Genomic DNA, 26,127 nt, shown 5'->3' with positions numbered 1-26,127 from the left:
TACAATATTTTGTTACATCGCAATTCTCCGAGATTCTCTAAGACACTTGGCTAATTTGTAAATTGTAATGTAAGGGGTCGAGTAGACGACGTTCTAATATTGATCTACACGATGCTGCGATGCTGAGTATAAATTCACACTAATTTCATATTTCTTCCTGGTATCGCAGGTTGTCCGCTGACGGTGTCGGTGGCGGCGGGCGCGGTGGGCGACGCGTCGCGCGTGGTGTGCTCGGGCGCGGGGCTGGCGGGCGGCGTGCTGGGCCGCGACATCCGCGCCTGGCTCGACACGCGCCGCGCCGGGCCCGGGGAGCTCACCGCGCACTGCACCGGGCCCAACAAGGTACTACTACTTAATACTATACTCACGGACACTACTCACGTCTACCTCAATATCTACTTATAACTTCCATCTGTTAAGTTTTTTACTATGTCACAACTTGATGTGAGGTCAGTCAAAGCAGGCCGACAAGAATGCAGGGTCTACGGAAAATTGTGCTTTGACTAAACAGCCTGGTGTCGTTCCTACCAGGGAGCGGCTCTGGTAGGAACGACACCAGGCTGTTTAGTCAGTCCCTTCGAACTCATGAATTATTTTCCACCATTTAAAGTAAAAATTTAAAGAATGATATAAACACTTATCACTCACCTAACAACACCTCGGTGTAGGTGGCGTACTGCGAGCTGTACGAGCACGGCGACGGCACGTTCACGCTGAACGTGAAGCCGGCCGAGGCGGGCAGGCACATGCTCAGCATACAGTTCGCCGGGGAACACGTGCCCGGCTCGCCGTTCGTGCTCAAAGTCGCCGGCACTCCCGATCCTTCCAAGGTATGTCAATTTCTATTATAATGATATTATAATATAGGACAATATGCAATATGCCTTTAAATATCAAATTTTTACATAATGTCACATTTAACGATTTGAATGGACATCAAATAGTCGTAACTATGTAACATCTTGACTATGCCTTTAAATATCAAATTTTTACATAATGTCACATTTAACGATTTGAATGGACATCAAATAGTCGTAACTATCTTGAGAAACTACTCTTATATACTTAGTGCTCGTAACGAAATATCATGAACCCAGATTAGAACTCAGATTTAAAAATTAGTATCATAACAGGGCTGGGCTGCATTATAGAGCCCCCATTTAACATGACGGTATCAATAAATTCTGAAATAACTAATACAAATGAATACTACGTAGGTCCGCGTGTACGGTCCGGGCGTGGAGCCGGGCGTGCTGGCGACGTTCCAGTCGCGGTTCCTGTGCGACACGCGCGGCGCGGGCGCCGGCCAGCTCACGGTGCGCGTGCGCGGGCCCAAGGGCGCCTTCCGCGTCGAGATGCAGCGGGAGAGCCAGAAGGACCGCACCATACTCTGCAAAGTTAGTATTACATACCGATTATATATTTTTTTTAATCTTGTATTTTAGGGGCTTTTATTCTTACCGATTATAATTATTCGTACTTGTAATTCCTTTGATAGTACGGGTGATGAACACCCGTAGTATCAAATGGGCGGTACTTACTATCAGATGATCCATCTGCTCGTTTGCCGACCTATGACATAAAAAATGCACACATATGTATGTGTGAACATATTTACACTGTCCGTCTTATCCTCATGTCCCAGTAAAGCAACCTTGTCCTCTAAATAATTAAAAAATAATGCGTAATTAGTTAATTACCTAAAATAAAACCACTACTACTTATTTACAAAATAACTTTTCTACAAACATTTGTTTGAAAAGAGATTAGTATTGATATTACAATTACAATAATCAGTACTTGCGTACAAAAGGTATAGATATGGATCTATAAGTCGGACAAAGAGTTGTACGTATTAGCTTATCATTTGTTATAATATGCGTAGTATTTGTACATGTGACCAAAATGATACAAGCGTGGCGTTGTCAGGCAGCCATCAGCAGATAGCAGATGTCTGCAATGCTGACAAAAAGAAATGTATTAGAAATATTTCAAATCCTATCTCACTGTATATCACACTAATATTATTAAAAATGATAAAGTTTGTTTCATTTCAATGTTTGATGATATTTGATATACAGACAGGGTATGAACTGACTTGAGTGATAGGTTAGGTAGGTACTTTTTAGCCCACGGGAATGCAGGCGAAGCTGCTGGCATAAGCTTTTTTTATTTATTTTTTATATAGGTATACTTTTTTTAAACGTTGCTCTACATTAGGATTTTCTCCTGTGTCGTGGGTGCGTTTACAAACATATAAGTTCACATACACATGACACCCAGACCCGAAACAACAATTTGTGGATCACACAAAGAGTTGCTCCGTGCGGTAATCGAACCCGCTACCCGTTGCGCGGCAGCCAGTTGCCCAGCCACAGCACTAACAGTGCAGTCTATAGCATAGCATATAAGCTAGTTAATAATATAATGAATGTTTTCCAGTTCTCTCCCACCGAGCCCGGCGACTACCGCGTGGAAGTCCGATGGGCCGGCCGGCACGTGCCCGGCTCTCCGTTCCCCGTCATGATCTTCGACACGCAAGAGGAGCTCCGCCGCTACATGCAAGCTTCAGCCGCTTGACCTTACTAACAATCCACAAACAGAATCTCAGTATACTCAGGAGAAAAAACTTCGCCAAATAAATACTATTTAGTTTTCAAAAGTAAATAGTACTTATTTCCCAGGTTTATTTTACTTCTCCGAGATCAAAAGTTGTCAAAAATATTCCACGCAACACTCATACGATCATGGGTATATTCTGTAAAAGAAGAAAATACTTCAAAATTTGATCTAGTGTTGAGTCTGTATAAATAGTGTGATGTTGTAATCTTATTACAATCGGAGTCGTGCTTGCGATTACATCAGAGCGAACAAAATATTATTACTATACGTACGAAAGTAGAGGTTTTATTTATTATATCTTCAATGTATAATCCGTCCATTTGTGTAAGGTAGTGTAAGCATTTCCTGCAGTTGTACGAATATCCATAGAAACGACGCCATTATCCGAATATATTTAAATTATAAATTAATTAATATAAAGTAATAGGTCTAATCGAATCTCTGTATTGTTTATAAGTACATACATTCTAATGCAAAATTCTAAATGTAATTTAAGAGATAATGCATAATAATTTGTTTGTTAATATTTATTAATAACGACATTTAGTTTTACATCATTTAACTTAACTATTGTAACTAACGAGGTACTTGTTTATTTGTTATTACGGGGCCAACTTCGAACAACCACACCGATGTGAACTTGGCTCCGTAAGCTGCTGAATTATTCAGTTACTAATTGTTAATAAATTGAACTTTATAAAAAAACAATGTTTTTGTTTAATTACACCATAATCCCGTTCTATAATCCCATGCGGCAATGTTAGTGGAAATTCCTATTTCTTTAACATGCAGCCATTAATAACAATAATCAATCTTAACCTTATATACTTAGGGCCTGTTTCACAATGTCTGGATAGCCGCTATGTCCCAGATAAATTAGAATTAATAGCGTAATTTGTATGAACTATCTGTCATATAAGTTTATCAGGTACTTACAATATAGAGGTGGTGAAACAGGCGCTTAGAATATGAAATTATACATACATAGCCCTATTATACAATGTGATAGGCGTGGGACTTCTAACCCGTTAAGGCTGAGTACTACATCTAATTGTATCGACAAAAATTATAATATGGGGGTTGAACCCCGAATTGAAAATATTGAAAAATAGTGATGTTTTCGGTAAAAATAATTCACAAATGATTTTTTTCTCACCAAAACATTATCAAACATATGAAAAAAGTAATGAATTAGTTAGCCAAGGTTATTAGCTACCGTTTGTTGTTTTTTTTGCTCGTTCCTACGACGCATACAACCTTTGATATCAAAAAAAGTAAAAAAAATATTAAAATAGCCATAACTTTTAGGGGGAGGGGATTCGACCAATTCGACCCCCGACTTTTGTCGATAAAATTAGGTGTAGAACTCAGCCTTAACGGGTTAGAAGTCTCGCCCCTATCACATTGTATATACTCTTTGATACAATAGTAACTCTCCTCTATTTTACATACTGGTGGGATATAGTAACACAGGTATTTTGCAACACATGTTCGTATTAATCGTTATAATTTTATTAGTGATCCTCTAATTAGGTTTGGGATGACCTTGCGAATATCCCTAAGTGCATTGACTTCAGATTATTTGGTTCTTCACAACAAACATAATAAGATCGGATTTATAGAGGCAAAGGGAATGTGTATGGGACATAATTACGTCTTAACAATAAATCATATCAACTTTATAACAAATGAGTTTCTAAAGTAATGAAGAACAAAGTTCATTTTCCCCTGTACCCATCTCTGTATATATCATCAAAGGTTTGCTACTCTAAGATCACAGTGATCGGGGTTGGTATCTAAAGGACACGGTGTTCCGAGGCGGGAACATGATGTTACTGGATCGCGTGTTGCCAGACAGCTGCGTTCGTAGCGCGTCCAAACTCTGCCATAGCTGCTGCATCTGACCGTAGATTATCACCTCCAAACGCTGGATCGAGTTGTGGAGTTCTCCTGCAAAAGAATATGATGTTCAAAGTAGGAGGCTATGTACACGTGTAAAAAAGTACTATGTAGGTGGATGACCTATACGATGATGTCAGAAAGATAGAAGGAATTCAGGAAGTGCTTTTATTTAGGTATAGCAAATGTACACCTCATATCCACTTTCTCTCACTATCTGACTTGCAGCTTCTACTCGTTTTCCCATCTATCTATCTATCATATCTTATCTGTCATTTCAAGTGATCCGTTCCAGAGATGAGTGCGCGTAGCAACAATTAAAGACATTCTAATGAATTGCCTATACCTAACTCAATCACACTATACCTATTTATGAGACAAATTATGAGATACTAGGTTAATACCTTTACTAGTATTCTGTGCCTTTACTATCTCATTAATATCTATTAAAGGTATATGGTTATCCCATATAATATCACAATAGTCAATTCATAAAAATATGATCTTAAAATTGTTTTCAAATGAAATAATCACTAGGTTCCTTCAATTAAAAAATTAGAGGTATATCATTTATAGTAGGTAGCCACTTATATGTATGTAGTTCGCAATATTTATCTATAAAGGTGCTGTTGACCTCGTCCAGTAAAGAGATCGTATGAAATGGCCAACTAGCACATGAGGTGATCATGTGTTCGTCTGCCAATTTATATTATAGTCCGAATCTTCGATGAATGGCTTGCTTTGTACTTCGGAGAAAAATATACCTAAACCTTTAATATGACGCATACTTTATCATGAAGGATAGATTGTGCGTGACTATTTATTTTAAAATTAGCATGGTTATATACCAGTAGTCTATGCATTGATAAATGGGCTCCAACTCTACAACTCGGTATAAAGAGGAGTAAGTCATCCCGTTACTACTAATCAGCAAAAATTAAAAATATCCGACATTTTGAGTCTACCCGATAATACGTATCAGCGGAACTAAATATTATGTCAGTCTGCAAAAAATTAGGATATAAATGATGTATCTATTTATTTATCCTTGACATAGCATTACGCTTTATATTTGACTCCACGGATAGCGCAGTGATTCCGGAGCTGCGGACAATGTAAAAGGTTACCGGGGCTCCGGCTCAAAGCAGGAGAGGGAACGGGGTGGTTTTTAGTCAGTAAGAGTCTAACACTCCCTCCCGCCTCACCCAAGGCGGGAGAAGTCATCGGATGATGTTCCCCCTCAAAAAAAACGGATAGCGCAGTGATAGGGAAACCGACTGCTGCGCAACGTGTCACGGGATTGGCCGCAGAAAGCTTTACGCCAATAGGAGTACCGACTTAGATGGGGGTAAGGAGGTAAGGATTGCCCTGCAATGGGAACATCAAGGCTAATAATAATGCAGTACTCACGAGAAGTGACGACTCCGTGCAGCCTCCTGGTGATGGTGGCGTTGGCGGTGGCGTTGACTTCCTGCGTCCGCACGGAGCACATGGCGCGCGCCTCCTCCCGCGGCCCGCTGCCGTGGTACGTCGAGTTGCGGACCTCTATGTACGGCTTGTGTGGACCTCCGGGGCCATTCGATATCGTATAGCTTGGACCTCGTGCTGTGGACAATAAAAATAAACTATATTCTTATAATAACTGTAATGAGACATACTAAATTAACTGAAAAATCACAGTTTACTCACGTACATTATCTAATTGAGAAAGGCTCTACTAGTTTCGAGTCAAAGAGGGACTCTTCATCATAAACAGCATAGGCAGACACAACGACAAAAAATTAGTAGAGATTTTCTCCATTAATACACGTGAATAAATCGTGATTTGTTGGTTAATTTAACTTATAAATAATCTTTATTTTGACTATAGTATTTAGACAAATTATAAGTTGTCAAAATAAAGAATTTGGGTAAATGTATTATCCAGGTTATAAGATGAAACATTAGAATAAATTGTTCAAATGAAGAAAGATAAAATAGTGGGTCAATCACTTAACAGGCATCTGTAAATTGGTCCTGAATTCGACGTGGATAAGAATAATAGAGACCGCCACCTATTCGTTCCGCACTTGAACGTGATACAAAGAAGTCAAGAACAAAATAATTTTACGACTGTTAAATAACCATTCATCATTATTTCGGATTCTTGAACTCGAGTGGACAATGAGATCGCTAGACACCAGTTGACACCGCTGCACAAAAGTTAATGTTGTCGAATCCATAATATCTGTAGGTATTAATTATTTATTTATTATCCCACTTTTGAATCTTTATTTGTGCAAATTTATTTGAGTCCAAAATCTCTAACTTTCACCGAAAGTTTTAAGATTCTGATTGGCTATTAATTTTAGGAAAATAATCAGGTAGGTATCGCCCCATTTAAATTTTGTAATAGTGATAAAGTCTACTCTTTTTTAGTTTAGTCATAAAACTCTGTAAATCTTTACCTAATCAGATGCATATAGAGAACTTTGTTTCTAATTATCTTTATAACTTGTATCCAATGAGGGGAATTACGTGATGAGATCTAAGTATCTAGTTGATAGGATATCTAGAATGCTTTTCTAGTTTTAGATTTAAACAACCAATAAACATTGCCAACAAACATCTACCAGCTACCACTTAAGTTTACAAGCAAAAAACAATTTGTTATTCCGAAGTTATTCACTTTACATCAATTAGGTAGGATTTATGGAATTCGGATTAGCTGATTCGTTTAGTCCGAAAGTTACCAAAAACAAGTAAAATAATAAGTTATAAAAAATATAAGATGTAGCAAGAAGAGAGCAGGGTAAGTACATCGTGGTAGTAATTAAAAAGTTACTCACAGTTTTGATTTTGATAATACATCGGCGCCGTAGTGACGTGCGAAACGATGGCGTAAAAGAAAAATGAAAAGCCCAACACAGTCCGCCACATCGTATCAATTAAAAAAATAAAACTATCCACTATTCGATTGTCATTCACGACACTTTTTTCAAATTAAATTTCGAATAGATTTCGCGCGTTCTCGGAGATGTCCAACAGTCTATGGACTCTATGGCATCACGAATCAGCGTGCACTGAATGAGACGTAGCCGGCTCGTAGAGAATAAATAGTAACCTACACATTGACGAAATATTGTCCAAAAGCATCACAATAGACGAGTTTAATTACTATTAAGTGCATCATACGGTCTAAATGCTGCAGTTTAGGATAAATCACTCAGAGCCTATTCAAAAGCTCAGTATTTATAAATGGAATAGATTTTGATCCCATTCTGAATAAGTTTTATGGCCTCAATTATTGTGATTAGATATTTTCAAAGGCTACAACAGCTTCGTATAGACGGCCTGTAGGTTGCAGAAAATTAGCCTAGGTACTTTCATACTATATTTCATACTAATAGTCCTAGTTTTCTATATTTGGACCTAAGAAACAAATTAAATCTGCTAACATAACAAATCCACCTAAGTAATAGAAAGATATGCCGAAACCTTTTTTCATATTGGTCTCGAGAAAACCGTTTCCCTAGAGGCCCTACGCGACGTCATTGAATCCGTGATAATGAAAAATACCTTTAGGGCACGGTGATTCACGACCTCGACCGAAATAGATCGCACCGCGGACGGCCATACTAACGGGAAGCAGATACTAACTACAATAATTTACTGTTTTCACAGCACCTGCTCAAAATATACAATAAAACGTCTAAAAAGAGCATAAAAATCTGATTAATTGGTAACTTGTTCCAAAACGCTAAACATAGACAAATATAGTAGCTATTTTTAAGGAATTATGTGGAATAGTGAGTACTCCAAATAAGATGAGTGTTTGTGAGTAAAATTCAAGGAATCGATACCTTAGGAGAAATTTCAAGTGGGATGAATGGTTTTGAAAGTAGCAGTTATCTATATGTTCCGAAATGGTTTCTAAAGGATTAAGAACTACATAGGTAGTTCTTAAACGCTAAACTATGTTTAATTAACTTTTTCTCAATCAACCACAAATAGGTAAGTAAATGGCTTTTACGTTTTTGATATTTAGAAACAAGCTAGTCAGCTGGAACTGTAAAGCAGATATCTTATTATTCTAACAAGACCGAATAAAATAAAATCAAAATCTATAGGTAAGGTAACCTAACCAAATAAGGCCTACCTTATTTTTATTACCGCCTAGCTCGTAGGTTTAAAATGACAATGCGCTGATTATTTCAAAATCTTATATTTATTTATTAAACTTTGTAATAATGGAATCAAAATAGCTTTAGAAACAAAAATTACAGTTTTGTAAACACAAATAACTAAAGTGTCACTTTGGCCTTATTGGGAACCCTATGTCTTAATAAGGCCTCAATAAAAACTAGTAAGTATTCAACTTCTTAATTATAATAAAACTTTGTCAATGCTTATAATAAATGTAATGAGACCTTATTAATTAATTTTGGTCATTATACATCAGACTTGACGAGTTTCTCATTATGCAATACCCATGTAACATCTTTGAAGTCATCGGTACCCCAGCATCAGTCAAAACAATGAGAACAACTTCTTGTTCTGTAGCCAATTTAGCGACCGACCTAGCTTTTGAGTAGTCGAACCACTCTTTAGATGGTGCGTACTTCTTGGGAAGTTATATCTGGCTGCAACAGCATACCAGGTCATCAAAGCAGGGAAACATAAATAAACATTTGAATAGTACTAGAAGAATTTCCCGATACCATACCCCTTTTCTGTATCTATTCACCCCGTTTAGTTACCAGGAGGTACTCTCCATTGGCTACAGACATAAGCTGGCGATCCTTTTCTACGTTATGACAAATGCTTAAGCCACATTTCAGATAGGGCCCATGGCCACGTTTAACACCGAACGTACACAAACTTTTAAACCAAAACACGGCACGTACGTATACTAACGTTTACGCTACTCGTTTTATATAAAGGCGCTCCATATGTTGAGGTGGCCCGGAGGCTTAAAGGCGTCTTAAACCTGCTCATCATCCAAGAGGGTGCGAGTTAGAAACCTACCAACGGCACGTACAAATGTGACATTTTCCGAGTTATATGTACTTTCTAAGATTATTTAGACCCCTTTAATAAACGGTGAAGGAAAACGTGAGGAAATCTGGCTTATAATTTCTAATTATAAGTTTTGAATCGTCAACATACATTGAGCGTGGTAATTAATGCTCAAACCTTCTCCGTGCGAGAAAAGGCCAAAAGTGTTAGATTGAGCGTCGGTTAATGGTTATAGCCTCCGAAGTACCCTTTGTTAAACTGTGATGAAGTAGTTAGTCACTGGTACAAATGTCAACATTTTCCAAGTGGATTATTTACATATAAAATCATATAACAATATTGCCATAATATTACAATATTGCAGACTTTTTCCGTGCGATGATAATCATAATGGTTGGTAGGAATTGTCGGTTTTATTTTGTAATTTAATATAAGCTTTATAAAGTTCTGGATTCAGCGGTTATGGTAAATTGTTTATGGAGACTTTTAATAAATCGATTAAAAAAAATATTTGTTTCAATTCACCTTATAAGTAAAGCTTGACTCTTGAAACCATTTGACTAGCACCAAATCAGCTAGATCTAGATGTTAATAAAATCTGGTTCTTTGTTAACCTAGGAGTAACCGTGCAGCTGTCCGGACAATGGACAAAGCTTGTCATCAAGCTAATATTTTATATTAATAACAAACAATAACAATATTTATACCTTCCGTTACGCTCCACTTATGGTGTCTAGATTTAGGTGACCCATTTGCAAAAACCAATCACCAGACAACTAAATTGGGCATAAAAAATAATTTTGCCGACTGATGTCAGTTACTAATTGATTTACGAGTGCCATGGTGCCGTGAACTCAGGCGACACTCGATCTAATACTCATGTCAACGGCTGCTGTACGGTTGATGTGTTTTTGACATCTGGCGTCGCCGTCGCATGCGCCGAATCGGAACACAAATAATACCGGGCCATAAATCTCGCTCGTAACTATCGATGAAGCAATCGATCCGACGTTTGTATGCTCCGGTATCACTCCTAGGTGGACGGACATGACAGATGTGTATCCTCATGTTCATATTTGGTAGGATGTGAAGGTACCTGCCGGTTTCTGGTAATGTTTGTGTTAGGTACCGATATAAATATGTACCCTCCGCCCTCTATACGCCCTCTTTACATCTATAAATTATAGCTGAAAAATAACAAGAGTAAGTACAAACACTCACAAAGTAACAAAATTGGAAGATTTTTAGGGTAGATAATCATCAATCGTAGGCGTCAATGTAGCCCACGTGACCCTAGTAAATAAATACCTATTCGATTAATAGAAACGTGGATTTAAACTTTATCTAAATCAGAACTATTTATATGAACAAATTATCTTGTAGCTCGTGGATAGCTATCTATCTAGTTTGGAATGTTTTGTAACTTTTCCTGATATTATATCTGTTTGATATTAGAAATTAATTTACCAAGGAGTTTCTTTATGTGTTCTTTTGTCCCTTCCCTTCTTCTCTAGACTTTTGTAAAGAATTTGGAGCAAGAAATTGAAATTAGAGCTCTAAGTTGACAGTAACTCAATTGACCATTATCATTCCCCGTTGTAAAGAATGCAATAAAACAAACACATGTAATTTTGAGTGAGTTTAATTTTACGAGTCAAATGTGACGCCTCGCCAATAAATAAACTAATGCGTGTGCGCTAGATTTTGGAACAACTAATTTTGTTATGCTATATGTAATTGGATTCAAGGACGACTCTGAGTACCTAACTAAATAATTTTTCTATCAAAACCTTCAAGGAAAGAGCGTATTCCTTTCTAAAAGGCCGGCAATACCTGTGACTACTCTGGTGTTGCGGGTGTCCATGGGCGGCGCTGATCACTTACCATCAGGTGATATGTCTGCTAGTTTGCCATATTTCCCATTATTCCATATTTCATAAAAAAAAAACATTAATAATGACAGCACACTTTTTCACCATACCTACTATTTCAAAATGAATGCGTGAAAAGTGCACTAAAAAAGCAGGAAAATAATATTAAACCTTGAAAAAACTGATGAGTAAGTATAATGATTATGGAAAAATAATTTACAATACGGAACTAAAATAACATCCTATAGATTTAATGTAGGTAGGTAGGTAGGTAAGGTGCCTAGTATAGGTAAACAAAATTAAATGAAAACCGAAACATTAGTAGTTTTATACAGAATCAGATCTTTCATAAACAAATATCTCTTATTTTTCAATGGTTTTTCTTCAGTAATATGATTAACTCTAATTTTTACCAGGCAGAATAGTTGTAAAACAATAAATCATCATCGAAACATTTTATAATACATATTACTAGTTCTGCGGCTTTGGTCGCGTGAATTGCGGACTTTGTGACCAATAAAGCAATTAGTATATCAGCTACCTAGCAATAAAAGTCTCGTCAAAACCAATCCAGCCATTTCAGAGATTAGCGAAAACAAACAAACAGACAGACATACCTACAGGTAAAAATTCTTATTTTTGGTGTTTGTATCACATGTACATGTTCATATGCATGTAGTCAAAAAGCGGTTATTTCAACATTACAAACAGACACTCCAATTTTATTTATTAGTCTATCGTAGAGTTTACCATAATGAGTCATATGGGCCATAAATTAGAATGCCTTTTCAGCGAGCACAATCTGTCTCGACAGACTTTTATGGAGTGTCTGTTATGCAATGGCACACTCCACAATGGTGCCATAAAACCCTCGTAAGAATTAAGATGGGAGTGCCGAATGCGCCGATCTAACTCACAGATATGCATTTAAAATAGTTTTTTATTCGTATATGTGTCAAGGGCACAGTTATTGTAAAGTTGTGAACTAGTCTTCATGGGAAAATTAATTGAATTAGTTTACAATTACATGCAGCATACGTTTGATGTAGGATTCGACAAAGGATAGAATATAATTTGATTCTAACATCGGTTTGATAGTGACCGAGCAGGACATTGAACCCTGGCCAATAACATGATCATATTATGATCGAATTATACAATAGTTTGTCTAGTTTATTATCTAGATAGATAGACCTAGATTTATCCAAAGCTATAGATCTATATCTAAACATAACTTCGCCTTAACATTGTTGGTTCAATGAACTCCAAGTAAAATATTTCGTAATTGATAAAATGAATACCTAAACTATTAATTAATCTAAGTACCCAGGTAGATATGTGGTTGCCAAACATTTAACTAATCAAAAACAAATAACCAGATTGAAATTGAACAATTGATAATGTTAAATAAATCTCTATTTCGAAACTGTAATGATAAGGCATTCAGATTAAATTATAACTAACTAGTTTGACACACAATTCACAAATCGTTGTATTGCCTATAGGTAACTACTTAATATCAAAGTAAAGTATCATATCTCATTTTACGTTATAACTAGAGGAAAATACAGTATACCTTTTATTAAAACAATATTTTAATTTGAAAATGAAAATCCTCATCACAATTTCTACATTAGTGCTTGTTGTATTTGGAAACATCAGTTGCCAGAGTATCGGTACGTATGTCTTGTATTTATGAACATGACGTGTTTACATGATATCGTCTACGAGTTGAGTTGCTGGTTAAAAATACTTCATTGATTCAGTTATTTGTTGAACTTTATACCTATTTAGGGAACAGCGAGTAAAGTTCCCTAAGCAAAGGAGGATCCTCCGACCAGGCGAAAAAATCGTGCCTGGCGGGCTTTCTGCCCAACTGTTGTTCGTTGGGATTTTCTATCCGTGTTAATTCGCATGTAAACTTCATATGTGCGATGCAGGATATTTGTGACGTCATCCGTTGATTTGCTCGTCGATAGTCTATGTGCGACTTCTGTCATCTGTCACTTGTCAGAGTGTCGCCACACCTACACATTAAAACATCGAAACCCTACGTAAGGGTGCTTTGTAGTAACACTCGAATTCCGTCAAGAAAATGTAATGATAACGAATTTAGTGACCCTTGGAAACTAGCAAAGCCACTTGGCTTCGCCGGTACCTTCTACCATTGTCTTTCTTTCTAGCCATTTACCATTCACTACTGGACTCTAAGCCAATCACAATTCATTACCTATCCAATAGTAATGCGACACGCATACAATCGCTACCAACCTCTTCGTGGATGTCGTGAATCCATCTAGCAGCTGGGTGCCATACTCTACCTTTGCCTAGACGCAATCTCTATTCCAGAACGCGTATTTTTGAACGGTCTTCGGTCTCCGTCTTGCTATATGATCTGTCCTATATCATAATAAATTTACGTATTATTTTAGATGCATGGATTAAGGACCTGCCGGAACGTATCAGAAACCTGATCAGATACGGAGATGTTGACAACGGAATACCAGTCTTAGATCCTTACGAGTTTCATAAGAAGCAACTGAGCTTAGCCTCTAAAACGCTAACGTAAGAGTCTATTAACATTGTTCGGTGCAAAATTTACTTAAATAGCTATAAAATAGCACATTATTTTCATACATAGTTATAACACCATATATTTGTAACATAACCACAACTAAGCAATATTACCCCTAATGACTTCCAAATCAACCAATTGGTAGCGAACCGCTTTCAGTTGCTCCCTGAGACCAGACTCAGATCAAAAAACTCCACTCTCTACAATTCCTAGGTACCTAAACACTGAATTTAATGATGCAGTCTAGTATAATAAATACATGGGCCATTGATTTTAAACATGAAACAAATTCCTAAATTCAAAAACTCGTAGGCACTACGCTATACGCTCATGAGTTGAGATTAATGGCACGGCTCCTAATAACATTTTAACGACCATTAATTTGGATCATCACTTTTCAGTGCCAACGTAAATATAACTAATGGAACATTCACCGGATTAGGAGACTTCAAACTACAAGAATTTAACTTTACTAAAAGCGAGATCGCCATTGAAGTTAACATAACTATTCCTTTACTAAAATTTAGTTCAGGTGAGTAACTCCCGAATACTGAAATGCTACTCAATTTTAAGCTGTACTTAAATATCGTGCTATCTCTGTCATTTTATAAAGAATTGATAGGGACAGAACTAGTTTTGAGAACGTCTTAAAATTGAGTAGCATTTGCGTATTCGCACATAAGTCTGTATCGTGTATCGTAAGTGACCCGGTTGTGGCCACTTTAAGAATTTTGTCGACTTTGAGGCTTTCTTAACTTTTAGTTTTTGTTATCACGAACATATTTCTTGAAAAAAGTCATTTAACATGTATTAACCTTGCCTAAGAAAACCCTTTTTTTAAAGAACGTCCAATAGAAAAATAACTGTATAAAAAAGAAAAAATAAAGGGAGTTTGTGCCATTTTTGGCCAGATTCGTGCCATTTCTGGCCACGGTCGTGTGCCAGTTCTGGCCATCAAAAATACAATAAAAGTAATCAAAATTTATTAATTAAATTTGACATTTTAGAAACAATGGTTGTCATTTAGTTTGGAAAATATGAAATATTATTACTTTACTTGAATTTAACTTAAAAATAAAGAGATCAACATTTATATGACGTTGGTAAAAGCTGCAAAGTAAACTGACCTCCCCTTTGTGTGAAGGCAATTTATTGCATCTCTAAAAATGAAAAATATGTATTTGTTGATATGTAAAGCCAAGGAAAAATAATAAATAAATTACGATAAATGACTAGAAGTTGGGCGTCTATGTACAAAAGTTTTGGCCAGCCATGTGGCCAAAGATGGAGAAATTCATAATTTTGTCTCCATTAGTGGCCACCTTCTAAAAACCTCACTTCAGAAACATATGGCGACAAAATAACTTTAGTTCCACTTAGACAATATATTCTTCATGTAGTATTAACATAAACATCCAAACAATAAGCAAAGATTTAAAAAATAAAAACCAAATCCTCACCCACTCGCCTTAGCCTTTTTGTTAAGATCTTAACAATTTCACCCTCAACTAAAAAGAATGACTTGTTGCATCGAAGTGAAGTTTGACACATCAAAGCTGCCAACGGTATCAGTGTCTACAATATTCAATATTTTAAATACTGTACATCACAGAGTAATTTATTTGTCCATTTCTTAGTTATAAATATTTGAAGGCCCAAATGGCCACAAAAGGGTCGATGGCCACAACCGGGTCACTTGCCCTAATACTTTTATCATAAGTAATTGCAGATATCAATCACAATTCGCTAACTATTTCTGTGATTGATGATCGCTTCAATATTACTAGAAGTGATTCCAATTGGCAATTAGCTTGATTGTGATTAAATGCATAACGTAGGTAAAGTTGCAAGCAATAACTTCTTTTAAATTATTTTCTTCCTCATAGATAATCTGAAATTTAATTACTAACTAGCAAACCCCGCGAACTCCGTTTCGCCACCAATGATTTTCTCTGTTTGCCTGCTTTTTCCTTGAAATTTTCCAAAATTTTCTTTGCTATAAACTCCACGGAGCCAGAGACCATTCCAACGAATGCAAAACCGTGGAAATCGGTTCGTGCGTTCTGGAGTTATAGCGTCAGGAAGGAAAACCCGACTTATTTTTATATTATAGATTACTTTATTATATCAGACGTACCTAGATACTTGATACTTATTCCCACTCACTTCTCAAATTGTCCATGTTTTCACTTGGCACCGCAGTAATTTTCTAGATTCTACCTGAATCTATTCAGATTTGGAAAAGTAAGATGAATAATTACCAAAATTTTTATTTTAACAGAATATTATGAGTTAGATGGAAATATTAAGGAAGCCATACCTGTGAAGGGGCGAGGAATAGCCGAGTAAGTATTCTAAAGAAAACTGAGTTCTTTACAGCTCTTATTAACGAAAGTTGCTATGCCTTTTATTTTTGCTATGTTTGATCTTACTATGAGGTTCCCGATTACTACTATATTATGTCACAACTTGAATACATAAAAACTACAACACTTCATTACTATAACATTCTTCTTACAGTATCGAAATACATAACGTTTTGCTGAAAGGGAAAATATATTTGAAAGAGTCTTCAGATAGTAATTCCATCTTGATTGATAAGATTGACGACCCTCAGTTCGCTATAGAACGTATTGTGGTGAGTAAGTTCCAGGTATTTTCATCAGGAATCCTGTTCTCCTGTGCAAATGCCATAATGGCAGATGCCAAGAATGGAGATTATAAGTTATAGATTACTTAGATTATGGCTTGCAAACCCCTGTTATGTAGATGAGTCCTGAAGTCCAGTAGTGGACTGTCATTTGCTGTTGATGGTGATGAAAAGGCTCTAGGGACTCTAGCATAATCTGTTTTAACCTCTTGTATGCCAGTATATGAGACACAATAGAAAACACATTGTGTCTCGCGTAGATCTGCGCTCCCAATATGCTATGGGTTCATTTAAACTTCATTTTTGCAGTCTCGAACACAGTTCGACAATAACATAGATGACGTCATCAACGCCATGGTGCAAGATCTCCTGGCTGACTACCTGACGCGTTTCAACAAGTTCATAGCCAGTTTATACGTGGACAGCATCGTGGAACATCTGAATCGTATCTTGGACAAGTTCGATAACTGGAATGTCACACCAACACCATATTACTAAACGATTAAATACATAGATAGACTACATCATTTGTGTAATCATTTGTATAGTATGTAATAAGTACGGTTGCCCAAATATTCTTTATCCTTATGTGAATAACTATAGTTTCTGTTACCTGCTCCGCTCGTTGTTACACTGATAAAAGTAACCATGTGTCATCATCAGGTTTCATCAAAATCAACCAGGACCTTCAAAAACTAGAAGTTATACCTAAAATAAACAGGATCTACAATAGAGTAGAGAGAGTTTCAATCAATTATAACCAAATATAGTTGATCACAGGTATAGACACTGTAATCATGGAGGCTGTGGAATGAGAACTGTCGAGGTTTCTAATGACCTAGAACATTTAAAAAAAAATATAAAAGGGGCTGAAAGAATTTTTATAAAGGGGCTGCAGGTATTTTAAAACTCACCAACGCCGGCTGCTCCGGAGCTGGTTGGTTAGTTAGTAAGGTAGGGTTAAACCCCTTTATAAGTGCTGATGAAGGAATGATTAAGTCAGTCAAAAAATTCCACACATTGTCTTTCTCTCCAAAGGCTAGGCGACTTTTAAAGATTTCCGCTCGTCATTAAAAAGACTACGTTCCCCTTTCAAGTAGACGTTAAGCTTATGTATGGAAAAGGTACATGAAAATTCAAATAATTTCCTTAAAACGCTATACCTAATATCTATATACTATATACTATATACTATAATATACTATATACTATATACTATATACTATAATATTATACTATTATACTATACTATAATATATAAAGCTGAAGAGTTTGTTTGATTGTTTGTTTGTTTGTTTGAACGCGCTAATCTCCGGAACTACTGGTCCGATTTGAATAATTCTTTTTGTGTTGGATAGTCCATTTATCGAGGAAGGTTATAGGCTATAAAACATCACGCTATAACTATAAGGAGCGAAGAAATAAAGGAAAATGTGGACAAAACGGGGGAAATTATTAATTCTTGAGGGCTTCCGTTGCGTGCGCTGCAAAAATGGTTCAAGATACGAAAATTATATGTATGAAAGAATTATTCCTCTTAAAATGATCTAAAAAAAGTCCGCGACAGTATATATCTATCTTTTAGGATTAACTTACTAGAATCGTTTTTATGGTAATCAAACTGGGTCGAAATTAATGCATTATTTGTTAAGAGTTGTATTAACGAAAAAATATTAATCTTTATCGAAATAAATGTGTTGTTCATTAAGAGTATTTAATTGTGAACAAAATTGTCTTTGACATCACTAAACTTCAATAAACATCTTAGAAGATATTACAATTTTAAAATAACTCCGATATAAAATTTACTCGCGCCGCATAATGTGCGAAACACGACGCAGCCAGGAGGAGAGGCATTGTTTGCGAACGACGCGGAGCCTGGTGTAACTATACTCAAAAAAATTATAGTCTTACTAACGAAGTATGTAAATCATTTTTTAATCATTGACCACAGAACGCGACGCACGGTACGCACGGGTCTGGTTTTGATCGGGCGACGAGCTACTCTTACTCGCCGTCCGCAGACCCGCGCTTACGGTGGCCGGGGATCGTCACGCGATCCTCGACGCCCGGAATGTCTTCTGCGGCGGCTGGGGCGTGAAGAGGATCGTTCCCTCACGCGCTCCGCCTCCTCCTTAGCTAGGATGACTGCTTCGCAGAAGGGGGAGACGGCGTCCCTTTCCCCCTCGCTCCTTGGCCTGAACTAGAGCCGGACGTGAGAGGTCGCCATTCACATCCCTAAGGACATGGCGATGCTCAGCACATGCAATGCACACCGCCACTGTATGCTCCACCATATCTTCCGGGCGGTCCTCGCAATGACGACACCCAGACGAAACGCCCGGGTGTTTCCTCCCGCCGAATTCGAAACAGGTACCAACCAAAAACTTCCGTGTTCGGTAAGTACCTGCGTCAGGCGGTAGGTGAGGACGCCGTGACGCCTCTCAAGCCACTCTTCAAAGAGGGGACTTACCACTGCTATAACGCGTATGTAGCGAGCCCATCTAAAAAGTACCCTAGGAATTTTATTTCTGAAACACAAACCGGGGTGGCGGTTACCCAACCTATAGGCGCAGGTTTCCGGAAAACAGTGGAAACACATATAGTATAGAAATGAGTGTGGATTGTTCCTTATAATCATAATCCAGTGCTATCACGAATTTTCAATGCACAAATTAACCGTGGGTAACAGATATAATTTATGAAGCTGAGAAAGTTGTTTGCAAAAATAAATATAATGCCTAAAATAACTATTCCACGCGGACGAAGTCGCGGGCACAGCTAGTAATCTTATAATATTGTTATTAATACACATTTATGTAAATCAGAAGAGATATGAAACTAAATCAAAGTCGTTATTGCGATAATAGTATCTACGAATTACCTTCTCAATCGATTAGGAGCCTGTTTAGGTATCTATAATTATTAAAAAAAAACATTTATGAAGGTGGGCAAGCTACTAGGGACGTAAATAACGATTGTGAACTAGATAAATATTATAATACGATACTAATTAGTGTTTATCGCGTAATTTAGTAGTTGATATTAATGATTGATGAACGAAATCAGTGTAGATCAGTTCTTAGATTAATGTTTCCCTTACGGAGTGCCTCTGAAGGAACCCAGTAAGTGTTTGTCTGTCAAGAAAACTAGAAGGTAAGTAATTACTAATTGTCAACTAAGAATATTTAGGCCGATATTATGATGCTAGACTGAGATCACATAACTATGTCAGCTATCGTTCTATATACTTCCTACATTGCCTACAATGTTTTGAAAATTTATTTATTTAAAACCTTTATTGCACATAAATACACGCCTATTATTCAAATGTTCATATTTCATTAAATTCAGTCTTCTAAATCTATAAACTACGAAGATTACGATTTCAATCAATATCCTAGATATAACCCCATGTTTTAAATGTGCTTACCTATGCAACTATGTATAATATGTACTTAATAGTTATGGATATCTGATTAATCTACTTTGGTATCTATTATTTAACTGTAAAGCCGTTTAGGTCTATCGAATACCTGTATAACATTTTTCCTGACTCAGCAAGTCAGCAATCGAACCCTTTATATTCAGAAAGCGTAGTTACGAGAACATTAAATCGAAGTGAATAGGGATCGAGCTGTAGATAGAAACAGAAGAGACGTAAATAGGTACAGGGAAACTCTTCATAGTATCTATTCACCCCTCTTCTGTCTTGTGTAATGCTTCCACACAAAAGGACAATGAACTAATCACCAGCCTTAATTGTGTAACTGCAAACTGCTAACATTAGCAATGTTGGTAGCATATTTAAATTTCGAATACTATCACACGGAATTTTAAAAAAGGAGGTTTTGCATAGGTAACATATTTATAATTTCGGCCATGCATGATACGATCTCGATTACAAACACGACGTAATTACACAAAATGTTAATGCACGTCATTATTTACGCTACCCCGTATGTACATAAAATATGATGTTCCTCATTTTCAGAATGAAACTCGTACTGGTGTTGATGCTGTGTGCCTTGGCGGCTGCGGCTCCTAAATCTAACAAGCCTGTGTCACCGGCTCAAGTCGGTAAGTGCCTGGATATATTTAACCTGTAGGGCAATTCGGTTTTCGAATGCAAAGTTTCGTTTAATCTTCGGCCGTAGGTTTATTGCTTTACTAATGAAATTACTTAAAATAACATTTTATTTTTAATTTTAAATCAAAACCGATTTTTTATTTATAGGCCTCCTTTAGGAAGGTTGTCTATTCTTTAAACATATTTTTTTGTAACATAACAGCTGTTTTAAGATCAGAAAAGGGCCCAGGTGGCGTAGCAGTTTCTACTTAGCTCTCTAGTCAGGCTCCAAAGCCCTGACCGGATTCTGATTTTAGATAATTTGATAAGTAAAACAGATACGAAATTTCCTCAATGCCGAATGTTCTTTCCTTCGTTTCTTCATTAACGATTTCAGGCATTCCTTAATCTATGTTTTTCCGATGCAGCTGACACGATCGAAGGTCGCAACATACTGGTGAATACCCTGGTGCGTCAGCTGATCGCATACATTCGCTTCGTCGTCAACAATGGTTCCTCGATCTTCAACATCCCCGTCTTGGACCCTCTAGATTTGGAGCACTACCACCTCCACGTACCTGCTGGCATTGTCAAGTGAGTTTTTATAATATGTAGCTAGGTATACTTTAACGATATAGTTTTTTACAGTAAGTAAGTAATGAGTGTAATGACTCAATCCGCCGGAATATTTTATTTTATCCTGTATTGTGCACTTAATTAGGTAATTATCTTATTGATATTTGTGCCGCGCCGCGGTAAACTACCGACAGCTATATTATGCTTATTTCTTATCGATGATATCAATATAAATGCACATTAGTAGCAGTAGCAGAGTATAGACTCTATAAGAATTAATTTGTAGATATACACATACACACCACAGTCCAAAGATATATGTTATTAATATTTCTGTGTCACAGTCTCACTAACGTACTACTTAACTTGTACAAAATTAGATGATACATATTTTTGCTGCAACCACGCTAAATAGGACTGTGGATGAACAATAAATTGCCTCACAGTAGGCTTGAAACTCGAAAATATTCAGTTTAGACTTTAAAAATTCTTGTTTATTTTTGCAAATAGGCTTCAAACAGACTTTACTTTTTTTCATAATCCGAGACGGATTGCAAACTTTAAGAGGAAACAAATTCATTTCTGACTTAATCATATCTATTTCACAGCTTGGACTTGGTGCTTAACAAGATATTTGCGACTGGTCTCGGTAAATTCGTGGTGCACAAGAGCGACCTGGACCTGGCTAACCTCACCTTCGACCTGGACCTCTCTGTGCCAGTCATTGACGCAGTTGCTGGTACGTACTTTATTACATACCTTACATTTTTTTTAACTCAAGCAGAGAAGAACACAATCTGTCACTAGCCCTGTGTGCCTATCCCTACTTAGGTTCATATTCCAGCTGTGTACCTAAAACTACTCTGGTTTTACATAAATAAACATTGGATCATAATTAATTCGGCAGCAAGTAGGTATTTATTTTATGGCCCCTATTATAACATGACACTTTTTTATCAATGGATGTTTTACTGCATGAGGTAGGAACAGCGACCTATTTTACGTGTTGTTATAACATTTCTTTTTAATTACAGAGGAGTACGACCTTCTTGGTGACCTCTTCACTGCCATCCCTCTGTACGGAAAAGGAAAAGCTGTGTAAGTTTTTTTTTTGGAATTTCAGTGAATATTTACATTTTTTTTTTTAAAGTGAACATAATAGACTCCCGGCAACACAGTCGCGCAGATTGGTCGGTACCAATGAATCAACCAATCGGAGCACCGAACCGGCTCGTTTCGGTGTCGTTAAACGTAGAACAGACTTTTACTGAGCCCTCAGAGCTCTCTGATAAACCTGAACTTAGTTCCTACAGATTAAGACAAACCCTTATGTACATCCTCCAACCCTCTTATGTAGAGGAAGTCTGATGTATCTGTATCTAGGCATCTTTGCATCATGCATCAGACTTCCTTACTAGATACTTATATATCTATAAGAGAGGGCTTTCTAAAAACGAAACATATCTAATTACATATGACTATACTTACAGGTTCCAAGTGGAAAACTTAAGGTTCCGTGCTAAACTGTTCCTGGGGCAGTCCGCCGACGGGAAGTCTGTGCTAATCGACAAAATCGAGAACGCTGCCCTCGAAGTGCCTACCCTCAAGGTAATAATATACCAATCATTTATGTTTTGCACTAATGTTTTATCCATTGCCATACAACCACCATCCTCATACACGGTTGTGTGTGTTAGCAGTATCAGCTTTGCTATTCTGTACCTAACTATAAATTTTGAGCTCGATCGCTTTCTCGCCTGTCATTAGTCGAAATTATTCTCATGACATGGCAGACCGAGATCAAATTAACCTTGATCTTTCGTATTGAAAGTTACAGAATAGTCTAAATGAGCTAGGAGTTGCTGAGTAATATTTTTGATACCGATGGAATACCCCCGCTACATACGAATGACACAACCTATCCTTCCTTGATAAATCAAATCAACACAAAAATAATTATTCAAATCGGACCAGTACTTCCGGAGATTAGCGCCTGCAAACAAACAAAAAAATGATACTAGCTTCTAACCGCGACTTCGTACGCGCTATCCTGTTATTTCCCATTCCCATGAGATTTCCTTAGAATACCAAAAATAACTTGAACTTTCCTAGAACCAGGAGAGCTACCTATACCTCCCCATGAATTGTCATCCAAATATTTAAGAACAGCTGTTCTTAAGTTATAAGTAGTGTACCTAACTAACACGGCTTTCTTTTATAACTACAGATCAATAAATAAAGTGTAGATAAAATACCTACTTGCCGATTTAATAAAACCAATTTCACATTCCAGTCTGAATTGACCGGAGTCATCGGCGGCGGTGATATCGACGGTATCGTGAACTCTGTCATCGAAGAAGTCGTCATTGACTACATAAACAGGTTCCAGGGAGCCATCGGTAAGACTGCCGGGTCCCTCATGATCTCAGGACTCAACCCTCTGTTGGAGCAGCTCGACACCTGGCGTTACATCGCAGTCCTGCTACCCAGAAGCCAATAAACTGACCAGTATTTCTAAATACACCCTGTACCTGCCTAAGAAGATGTTGCATCCGCAAGTTCCTAGGAGACGATAAAAGATAAATGAACCATTCGGTTTTTAGATCGAGGAATTCTAATTAATAATGATAATTATTACAGAATTAAAACTCATTTTTATTTATTTGGTTGTTTTTCTATATACTTGAATGTTTGGTTGTATTTCACATCATCACATCCACAGCCTATAAGTGGCCACTGCTGACCCAAGACCTCTTCTCAAGATGTTTCGTAAAACACAACAATCACTTCGTGTCTCCCGTAGATCTGCGTTCCAGCACACGACGGGCGATTTCAAACTTATAATAAGAAATTATAAGCCCGGGTGGTGGTTTTTTATTGCCCGTAAATTATAATGATAACTTTCGTGAATCAAATTCAATTAGTTACCTACCTACTATATTCTTCGGGTTACACAAGTAACTGTGTAACGAGGAACTCGATTAGTTTCAAGTCATACTAGAGGTTCATATTCATGAGCTGCATTCCGCATCAAACCGCGACTTTAAATTATTGGTACTTACCTAGTTTCCTAGTTACAATTAGGCAAATCTAATTAAGTAGGTAGGTACTATGTAGACTGATACATAAATATTATTTCGTCAATTAAATTAAATGATTAAATAAAAGATTAGCATCTTATCTATTTGATTTCAATGTCACACGTGCACATAATTATTAATTAGTTACATATCTAGTAGGTAAATACCATTTGTTCATTTGTTACACGGAAATAGAGGTTACAGGAAGACGAAGGCTTGGTAGACGAGGGTAATGAAACGACAGACTTATATGGAATATTTTTAATCTTTTTAAAGAGGTAGGAATGTAGATAAGCAGATAGGCTGAAGGTAAGACGTTAGATTACAAAAACGTACCCGTTGTAAGTATAAAAAAACTTCTGGTAAATGGCATCTTGCGGATTCTCTTGCACTAATTATCATAGTCCTCGTACCAAACTTCTCGGCAGACGCCGTTCACGTCCATTTGGAATCCATCGGGGCAGTTGCCCCACACTGGGGAATCGTCGGAGAAGGCGAACAAGGAGTTACTTTTCTTCGGGAGAGCCACATTAGCCGGGCCCGCGACGTTAGGCCGCGCCAGCACCGTGCACACGAACAACAATAGAATTAGGAACAATTTTTGAAACATGGTGAACTTTTGCCACAGACGACTGTTCGGAGACAAGCGAAGAGACTGGGGATTTGGCAATTTATCGCGTTTAGATTATGGACTTCCTTCACCCACGCTACCGGCTGCTGTTTATGATGAAACAAAACTGTTATTATCTGACGCAAAAATGTTCATACAATATTCATTATTCGTAGAAGTTTGATGACTCCACTTTGTTCTTTGTAAACATTTGGTTTCTGCATAAAATGTCGACTCAGTTTCCTTATTTTAATGATTCATTAAGAAACACTCTTTCCTATTGCAAATCTACAAGACCTTCGGTCTCACTGATCTGAAAAATGTGGTGTAGGTAATTTCATAGTTTACCTAATTTAACAGAAACAAAAAGATATAACCATTAATTCATAATCTAAACTAGCCAGTTCTTCGCGGTCTCACCTCTGCTCGGCTCCTATTGAACGTAGCGTGATATTTTATAGTACGTAGTGTTCCTCAATTAAATGGGGAAAAACACATAAAGAATTATTGAAATCTGACCAGTGGTTTAATTTGCGCTTTTAAACAAACAAACTCTTCAGCTTTATATATAAAAGTATCTATAGATAAAAGAATTGATATACTGCTTAATATTCGCAACTCATTATTAAAATGAGAGTAAAAGTGGATTCAGATTATACGACAAAGAGTTAGGGGGGAATATACGAGCACGCACGCCTAAGATTAGGACGCACTTTCGGGGAAATTCCCGTACAGACTACAGAGAAAAAATGATAGGTTTGATAGTTAGTAGTTTCCAACAAGTTAACAGTTGTTCCAATTTGGTTGGTTCCAACCAAATTGGGATGTCTGTTAGCGGCTTTATATTCAAACTTGCGTCAGATATTAAAATCTTCTTAGGGAATTCCCCTTAGTCTTTATTTAAATTTTTAATTACTCAAACTTGCGTCAGATACATACTTAGGGAATTCCCCTAACAGTAATTGTCATTTGTCACTGGTTTATAACTTGTATGTAAGTACAAAGGGCAACGGTTCAAGGACCTTTTATTAGCAACGTAATAATGAAATCTCGCTGATCCCGCAATCCTGCATTTGCAATCCCGCGATTTTTATGTGGGATTGCGGTTCACTGGGATTTCATTCCCAGAATAAATAGAAATATGATAGAGATGGGTCTAATAATTGTCATCAAATCG

At 37.1% G+C, this 26,127-nt stretch overlaps 4 protein-coding genes across 4 annotated transcripts in view; 3 read left to right on the top strand and 1 right to left on the bottom strand.

Moving 5' to 3' along the window:
- LOC118262262 (filamin-B) overlaps nucleotides 1-3,330 on the top strand; it is an 81,839-nt gene extending 78,509 nt beyond the window's left edge. Inside the window, exons 51-54 of the mRNA XM_035573456.2 lie at nucleotides 170-342; nucleotides 669-830; nucleotides 1,218-1,397; nucleotides 2,443-3,330. Coding sequence (XP_035429349.2) covers nucleotides 170-342; nucleotides 669-830; nucleotides 1,218-1,397; nucleotides 2,443-2,580 — 653 coding nt within the window. The 3' untranslated portion in view covers nucleotides 2,581-3,330. The remainder of the gene's footprint in view (nucleotides 1-169; nucleotides 343-668; nucleotides 831-1,217; nucleotides 1,398-2,442) is intronic.
- A 707-nt stretch (nucleotides 3,331-4,037) lies between these two features.
- Nucleotides 4,038-7,599, bottom strand: LOC118262836 (uncharacterized). Its single transcript, XM_035574454.2, has 3 exons — nucleotides 7,350-7,599; nucleotides 5,932-6,126; nucleotides 4,038-4,572 (listed from the first exon to the last, which is right to left on the bottom strand). Exons 1-3 carry the CDS (start codon nucleotides 7,438-7,440, stop codon nucleotides 4,397-4,399), a joined length of 462 nt encoding a protein of 153 aa, XP_035430347.2. The 5' UTR covers nucleotides 7,441-7,599; the 3' UTR covers nucleotides 4,038-4,396.
- Nucleotides 7,600-12,896: 5,297 nt separating this feature from the next.
- LOC118262248 (uncharacterized) lies at nucleotides 12,897-17,129 on the top strand. Its single transcript, XM_035573441.2, has 6 exons — nucleotides 12,897-13,066; nucleotides 13,823-13,955; nucleotides 14,367-14,497; nucleotides 16,247-16,310; nucleotides 16,486-16,603; nucleotides 16,925-17,129. Exons 1-6 carry the CDS (start codon nucleotides 12,997-12,999, stop codon nucleotides 17,111-17,113), a joined length of 705 nt encoding a protein of 234 aa, XP_035429334.2. The 5' UTR covers nucleotides 12,897-12,996; the 3' UTR covers nucleotides 17,114-17,129.
- Nucleotides 17,130-19,633: 2,504 nt separating this feature from the next.
- Nucleotides 19,634-23,922, top strand: LOC118263082 (uncharacterized). Its single transcript, XM_035574866.2, has 7 exons — nucleotides 19,634-19,771; nucleotides 20,610-20,695; nucleotides 21,113-21,278; nucleotides 21,869-21,999; nucleotides 22,295-22,358; nucleotides 22,751-22,868; nucleotides 23,554-23,922. Exons 2-7 carry the CDS (start codon nucleotides 20,611-20,613, stop codon nucleotides 23,758-23,760), a joined length of 771 nt encoding a protein of 256 aa, XP_035430759.2. The 5' UTR covers nucleotides 19,634-19,771; nucleotide 20,610; the 3' UTR covers nucleotides 23,761-23,922.
- Nucleotides 23,923-26,127: the final 2,205 nt, after the last annotated feature.

The sequence above is a fragment of the Spodoptera frugiperda genome, chromosome 12, assembly GCF_023101765.2.
Source record: "Spodoptera frugiperda isolate SF20-4 chromosome 12, AGI-APGP_CSIRO_Sfru_2.0, whole genome shotgun sequence".
Taxonomy (NCBI): domain Eukaryota; kingdom Metazoa; phylum Arthropoda; class Insecta; order Lepidoptera; family Noctuidae; genus Spodoptera; species Spodoptera frugiperda.
Note: the sequence above shows the minus strand (reverse complement) of the source record. Positions and strands in the feature narration are given on the sequence as shown.

Bases quoted from the DNA above. Each gene is read 5' to 3' on its own strand.
- LOC118262836 (XM_035574454.2), bottom strand. From the start codon at position 7,440: ATGTGGCGGACTGTGTTGGGCTTTTCATTTTTCTTTTACGCCATCGTT. The intron at 6,127-7,349 runs GTGAGTAACTTT...TATTGTCCACAG, and splicing joins GTATTATCAAAATCAAAACT to CACGAGGTCCAAGCTATACG. The intron at 4,573-5,931 runs GTGAGTACTGCA...ATTCTTTTGCAG, and splicing joins GCACGGAGTCGTCACTTCTC to GAGAACTCCACAACTCGATC.
- LOC118263082 (XM_035574866.2), top strand. From the start codon at position 20,611: ATGAAACTCGTACTGGTGTTGATGCTGTGTGCCTTGGCGGCTGCGGCT. The intron at 20,696-21,112 runs GTAAGTGCCTGG...TTTCCGATGCAG, and splicing joins TGTGTCACCGGCTCAAGTCG to CTGACACGATCGAAGGTCGC. The intron at 22,359-22,750 runs GTAAGTTTTTTT...CTATACTTACAG, and splicing joins TACGGAAAAGGAAAAGCTGT to GTTCCAAGTGGAAAACTTAA.
- LOC118262248 (XM_035573441.2), top strand. From the start codon at position 12,997: ATGAAAATCCTCATCACAATTTCTACATTAGTGCTTGTTGTATTTGGA. The intron at 13,956-14,366 runs GTAAGAGTCTAT...ATCACTTTTCAG, and splicing joins TTAGCCTCTAAAACGCTAAC to TGCCAACGTAAATATAACTA. The intron at 16,604-16,924 runs GTGAGTAAGTTC...TCATTTTTGCAG, and splicing joins TCGCTATAGAACGTATTGTG to TCTCGAACACAGTTCGACAA.